We start from the raw sequence: 7094 nt of genomic DNA, 5'->3' as shown, positions 1-7094 counted from the left end.
GTATATCCCCTGCCGCGGCTGCCAAGTCACGCACAGGTCGGAGATAGATTCATGACCAAGAAAAGAGAGTTTACCAGGTTGTCTCCGCCTCGTCATTGGCTGAATGGAAAGGGGTTCACCGGTTGATTAATCAAAGGAAAGGAAGGCGAGAGAGTGGTGGGAGAAAATGCGTTGAGGATAAGGTCCCAGTCGCATTTGTTTAATCGAATCCGTCGTGTCTCCACGTGGCTATCCGATCACTTTGGAGGAGTAGACTTTAACCGTGGCCACAGGCCCTCAGCTCCTCGCCCTTTTTATACCCGTCCTCCCCGCGCCATAGCCTGTTTCGTCCCTCTCCTCCCTCCCTTCTCCTCCTCCTGCGACTGCCTTTGGCTCTTCTTTTCGTTTCCTTGCGACTGAACTACACACGATTAACCTATCTCGATCACAAAAACTACACGCTGTGTCCACCTGGATCGATAGAGAGAAACTGCTGCGAGGTAGACGCTGCCACGCTGGATAGGAGACAGGGATAGACAGATAATAAGAGGGAGAGCGAGACGTTAATTCATACATAATGGTGTTCTACTACAAGGCGCGGCCGGACGCCGGTGACTACACCATCTACATGGGCGCCGACAAGAACGAGAACGAGGAGCTGATCAAGTATGGCCTCCCGGAGGACGTCTGGTACGAGCATTTCCCTCTCCATCTCTCGCATCTCTCCCATCTCCATCTTTCTCCATCTCCCTTTGCATCTTTCTCTTCCTCTCTCCCTCTATCTCTGGCCTCTCTCGATCTCCCCTCCATCTTTCTCACTCTCTTCTCTCTCTCCCTCTCTCATGACAATACATGCGCTAGCTCTGGCAAGAAAAAATACACATGCACGCGGGTCGAGTAGAATATGAGACGCATCCCCATGCCGTAGTTTCTTTTCTTTTTAAGTTACCATGGAGCTGGTAGACAAAAAACAAACAGATGGATAGAAGGGTATCACTTGGATCGGAGACGAAGGAGTTAAGCGATAGCGTTGACGCGTGACGAGGCCATGACGAGGCTTGGTGGGGACGCTCCAACGTCCGCAACTACCAAACCGTAACCGTAGCGCGATACGACCAAAGCTACGGAACAGCTAGAACAGCTCCCATACATGCTGCATACCCTATCCTCTGCCATATCTGCACTGCCACCAGCACCAGAACATAACGCCATTATCTAGAACAACTCGCCCTCGTCTGTCTACCACTGCTAGCTAGCTTTAGCTGCGCGCAAGCTTCTTATTTTGCTAGAAAGCAAGCTAGCTAGCTGAAAGTGGATGTGGATCTCGTCACCTAGCCAGCTAGTGGCTCGCTAATTACCTAAGCAATGGCGATCTATAGCATCGGTAATTAAGTACGTGTTAGTTAGCTAACCATGTTGCTGCATGCTGTCTCACGATCAGGTTCCATGTGGACAAGGTGTCCTCGGCGCACGTCTATCTGAGGCTCAAGAAAGGCGACTCCATAGATACCATCAGCGAGGGCCTACTAGAGGATTGTGCGCAGCTCGTGAAAGCACATTCCATTCAAGGTATGTATCGTACACGTACGTATTTGGAAGATATGCACTACATTTTACCATGCAAAAAAAATAACTCCCTAAAAAAAAGTAAATAACTCGCTGTCGGCCTTTTAACCTAATAGGCAATACTCATGCTTGTCCCTGGAGAAAAATAGTTGTTAGGAAGGAGGTGTTTTTGAAGATGGGTATTTCATGGGAAATGTGATTGATGTTTATGGAAGAACGATTGTTTCACTACGTCGGATCTTTGACATGGCTAGGTCCAAGATAAATGGTCTCTAGGGGTCAATGCAATTAGTAGAACAAACTTGTTTATATATTTTTTTGGACCATTTTTATTTATTTATGAGCTTTATGTATAAGGGTTTGTGTCTAAGGTGTGAGTGTCAACTGACACTAGTCAATATACACATTATCGGGGGAGAATGAGTGGTAAAAAGACGAAGAAAGAAGGGATTGGAGGAAAGCGGGGGTCACGACCGGCAAGACTCGATGTTGCTCAATGGTGCCAAACGAGTAACACCGGGGGCCTCTAGGTCTAGAGTAGAAAGATTGATCGGGGCTTTGGTGCCTCAATGTTCTCGATGGCGGGGACACCCATATCTGGTGTGCGGTCAGCGCAATAAGAAAAGCGCCGGAGTTTTGCGACAGTTGCTCACGAGAAAGAAAAAATAGGTGGCAATTGTTGTGAAGAGTGAGAGGTTGAGGGGAGGAAATATAAGAGGGAACGGCAGATAACCTAGTAGTTGTATTTTTTATTCTGGCCCCGGTTACTTTTTTCCTAATTCCACCCCTGATAACCCGAGGTGTGGGAGGAGGACTAGGAGGCTGTTGTGTGTTATGTCTGTTACACCCTAGTGGTATCCATTTGTGTAATATAATATATAGGCCTAGAATACCACTACAGATATTTGCATTCCAAACGGTCAACCCATAAAAAAACATGCCAGTCATGACTAGGCTGGGTGCTATACGCCTATACCTGCCCAACTAGCTGCCGCCTAAACATTTTTTAAAACAACTTATGTTCATCAAGAGTCCAAGATAGAACAACTCATAATCCGCCGGCTCGGTCTTCCGGAGGTGCTCATAGGGGTAGGGTGTGCGTGTGTGCGTTCATAGGGGTGAGTGTATGCGCGTGTATGTGAGCGCCTGTGTTTGTACTGTGTTTCTCAAAAAAAAAAAGTTCGAAAATGCTTCACACACGACAATACCTGTCCGATCCGTGTACGATGCTCTTTTCATCTGGTGCTAATTATTTCTCTCCCAAGTGCAAGTCCAGCTCAGACACAAACTTGTAGTACTGCCAAGACTCGGCTACGAAATGTATACTAGTCAAGGCCTTTCGTAATTCAATCCTTTTGATTTAACTTGTTTTGTTTCTACAAATATCTTCACCGTTAAAGACATCTCAAGAGGTTAGACCCATTTTACATATCAAATGTCTCTATTTTAGTCTGTTTGGGTCGGATCGCAGACAAAAAAAATCGGGTCAGAGCGCGCTGGGAGGACGCCATGCCGACGAAAAGAAGAAAGCTCGACTGCAAATAGCCCCGACCATGCCAGGACACCCGACGACGAGTAGATATGGCCGTCGTAGTTTATGTTTACATTCTCTATAAAGTTGGATCACTTTTCTCCAAATATTAATAAAAACCACCCTAACTTTTTGTTTGAATCAATGACATGCGGCCCGGGGTGAAAGCGAGAGGACACGCGGATAACCACAGTCCGTTTGCGTCACATCACTGAAATCGCGGCCACGCGTCGTTGGTGCAGAGTAGCAACAACATCGGGAGGCGCCGGCCGTAGAGGAGGAGTCGGACGACGACAACGATGACTAGAGCATGCTGACCCGGAGGAGAAAGTAGCGGAGCAGACGGCCCTAGTCGCGTCCTTCGAGACGCTGAATAAGGCCTAGGATGATGCAAACGAGGCGCTATGGTAGCGGTTACTGGAGGCCGCGACGGCCCACCGAGCTCTTGCGAGCACGCATCGGATGGAGCGGGGGAGAAGAGGGCGGGAGGGAACGATGGGGCCGGGTCATCAACCGCCCCGAGGGGCGACAAGTAGTCTAGGGGTCTAGCCGTTTTCATTTTAGTATTTGTGTCTTCTTATTTTTCTTTATTGCATATGTAAATTATGCTTTTCAATTGATGAATGAAAAAATGTTGGAAAACTAATATGTGTCGGACGGCTGGGGCACCCCACACGCAAACGGACGCGCGGTAAAAATTGACCATTTTCGTGTCCACAGACCGACGGAAACGGGCGCAATCGGTCGTTTTGGATGTCCGATCTGCGTCACCGTGTTGTAGATGTCCTCCACGACGCAACCAATGTAATGAACAGTACTTGTCGTCTCTACGTGTGTGCAGTGCCTGTGGAAAGGGATGAGTTAGAGAAGGAAGAAAACCTGCCTTCGTTTGAAATTTGTTTACACACGGTCTTTTCTTCCCGATCCCAAGTTGTAGTTTCAGCCAAGCCAAACCGTTGCCTCGCGCGCGTGTGGTAAGTATATCGTACAGAAATCGGACGTAATTTATCGTATGTATAGCAGCACTCTAATAAGTTTACTCCACAAAACATTTTACACGCCCAATTAATTATCATATCCATGCGCGGAGAAAATAGCGCCTGGTGTGACCTGCCGGGCGTCGGTGTCGCACTGCTACAAAAGCGGCTGCATCTACATTGCTTGTGTCAGGAACCTCTTTCTGTTTCGCTCTTTTTTCTTTGTAGCAACCTTTTTCCTGTATTATTGGCGCCCTCTGTGCATGCATGGACCCCGTTGCATTATCTGATCTAATTCATGTCTGGCCTATAATTAAACCCGAGTAACTGTGATCGCCGGAACGTGACAATTAAGTTGGATCTACTGTACAATAATGCTAAATCGATCGTACGTACATGCACTCATCGTGCATGTGTTTGTCGTGCAGGAAACAAGATGAACAATGTGGAGGTGGTGTACACGTCATGGTCTAATCTCAAGAAGGCGCCATCGATGGATGTCGGCCAAGTTGGCTTCCACAACCCTCGGCTGGTAATCAATCAATTGCTAGCTTAAATAGTACTCCCTCCTCAACTTTGCTGTTTGGGCCTCCTTTGATTTGGAGGAAATGTGGAGGAAAAGTAGAGGGTTAGAGCAAGTATAAGAGCAAGTACAATAAGTCCTAGTCAACTGGCTATAAGGATTAAAATAGTATATTATTGCTTAGTTGGAGGAGAGAGAGGAGGAGAGAGAAGGAGAGTGAGCTCTTATGCAAGAGCCAGCCTAAGACGCGTCTTCCTAGCAGACTTTGTGAGAGTGTAAGGTGGGCCACACATTGAAAAGTAATACAATTTTACAGCTCACTATTGTATATGTTGGCTCTAAGTTGGCTATAGATGACATGACATTTGGCTTATAGTCAGCAGCTGGCTACACTATTGGATTTGCTCTAATAAGTTCTAGTCAGCTGGCTATAAGAGTTAAAATAATATATTCATGCTTAGTTGGAGGAGAGAGAGGAGGAGAGAGAGGAGGAGTGGACTCTCATGCAAGAGCCAGCTCTAGCACGTGCTCCTAGGCACTTTGTGAGAGTGAAATGTGGGTCATCCATTGATAAAGTAGTACATGATTATAGCTCACTATTATACATGTTGGCTCTATGTTAGCTACAAATGACATGGCACATGGCTTATAGCCAGCAGCTGGCTATACTATTAAACTTGCTCTTAGGAAATTTTCCAAAGATTCTGCTGTTCACTTCTTCGATTCATAGAAATTGGTGGAAAGGAAAATCAAAGAAACTATTCTTTTGGAGCTCAGTTTCAAGCCAAATCCTACAGGAATGAAAATCCACTAAGACCTCATTTTTCAATTTCTTTGCACAAGGAACGAGGAAAGGTTTACACATGCTATCCTTTCCTATTCCCATGTCTACCATATTCCTTTGATTTTCCTATCCTCCAAATCAAAGGTGCCCTAGTTGTAACGATTTTAGGGATTTATTTAATTGACAAAATATGCTCGGCTGATTGTGGTGCTTTAATTTTAGCCAAGTTGCTTAAGGTTCGCTTTTTTTTTCTGAGATCACGGATTAACTATCAGGTTGGAAAAGTATTTCGGTATGAACAATAATTGCATAAGGAACCTTTCAGAACTTAATTACTAGAATTATCTTGCACAATAATTGTGGACATTCCATGGCAATACGAAAGCTGCCAGTTCATGACCAGTCTAGCTAGCTTGATAGAAGCCTGTCTTGCGCATAGCTCTGCTAGCATAGACTCCCTCAACAGCCCAACAATTAACAACAAAAAGCTTAACCACCAAAATATCCCAACTACCGCCGCTGCTAACTGACACTGCTTCTGTGCATGCTTAATTTCTGTTTTTGCAATACGCAAATACTCATCCACTGGCTACTGATCACAACAGGTCCACATCTTGACGGTGGAGAAGCGTGTCAACGAGATCCTTAACAGGTTGCAGAAGACCAGGGTAGAGCGCCGACCAGACCTCAAAGGTACAGCCGAGAAAGTTTGCTCACACGCGTGTAGTTCGTCATGCACGTACAGCTGTATTCAGTTTGTTCGCTAATTTGTGTGTACAGCCGAGAAAGACGCGTCAAACGCAGCCGAGAAGGCGGAGAAGAAGATGCACCTGAAAGACAAGGCATGCATGCATAATTCTCAACCTTCCAAATTGAAGGATATCATGTTGATCTACACATGAACCTGCTCCCAAGACGAGTAGCAGTTAGACTAACTTTGTGCAAATGTTATGCTTGGTGTGCAGAAGCGGAGGGAGGAGATAGAGAGGCTGGTGAAGGAGCGGCAGGCGGAGATTCGGAGCTACAAGGGCCTCATGGTCGCCGAGAAGATGACCTCCAATCGCCAGATCGCTTCCGCCGGAAAGTCTATGCAGGAAGTGGAGGACGACTTCGTATAAGCTACTCCCTCCGTTCCTTAGTTCTTGTCGTGGTTTTAATTCATACTAAAATTAAAATCATGATAAGAATTATGAAACGGAGGGGGTAGATTCATGCGTTTGTTTCCTTCTCGTCTGCTCGTGTGTGTAAATATCGACGCACGCATCCTGCACGTGTGCGTGGCCTCGAGCCGATGGTCGATCGGTCCGCTTCCTGATGTTGGTAATGTGTACATATATATGGTGCCCTTCATTTGGACGTTGATCGATGAGAAAGAAGCTAGATGAGCGGATTTGTACACTTCCGAAATCCCGATCGATGACGAAATGCTTCGTGCAAGATACGGGTCAGTGTCAGACTAGCTTCTTCGATCTTGCCGGCCGTGTTGGCAGTTGGATTGTAATAAATGGAATAAAATGGAAAAATGGCTGCATCGGCGTTGCGACGCCTGAATAAAACTACTCCAGATCCGGCACGTGATTACATGGTGAAATCCGGTCGATGCCAACTTGCCAAGCCGTCCACATCGTTCGACGGCAACGTTTTAATTTGGTAGTTCAGCAGTGTAAGCAGCAGGAAACAATGGAGGTCTGGAAGCAAATGCAGAAGAAAACGGAAGGCGCGGCCCACTGATCT

At 46.4% G+C, this 7094-nt stretch overlaps 1 protein-coding gene across 1 annotated transcript; it reads left to right on the top strand.

Annotated features, from left to right (window-relative positions):
* The first annotated feature begins 307 nt into the window (after nucleotides 1–307).
* LOC124664137 (coiled-coil domain-containing protein 25-like) lies at nucleotides 308–6758 on the top strand. The gene is made up of 6 exons (XM_047201723.1): nucleotides 308–669; nucleotides 1421–1548; nucleotides 4482–4585; nucleotides 5966–6053; nucleotides 6141–6202; nucleotides 6326–6758. The coding sequence occupies exons 1-6, from the start codon at nucleotides 557–559 to the stop codon at nucleotides 6476–6478; spliced, it is 648 nt and encodes a 215-aa protein (XP_047057679.1). The 5' UTR covers nucleotides 308–556; the 3' UTR covers nucleotides 6479–6758.
* Nucleotides 6759–7094: the final 336 nt, after the last annotated feature.

This window comes from Lolium rigidum, chromosome 6, assembly GCF_022539505.1.
Source record: "Lolium rigidum isolate FL_2022 chromosome 6, APGP_CSIRO_Lrig_0.1, whole genome shotgun sequence".
Classification (NCBI taxonomy): domain Eukaryota; kingdom Viridiplantae; phylum Streptophyta; class Magnoliopsida; order Poales; family Poaceae; genus Lolium; species Lolium rigidum.
This window is presented reverse-complemented; position numbering and strand designations above follow the sequence as displayed.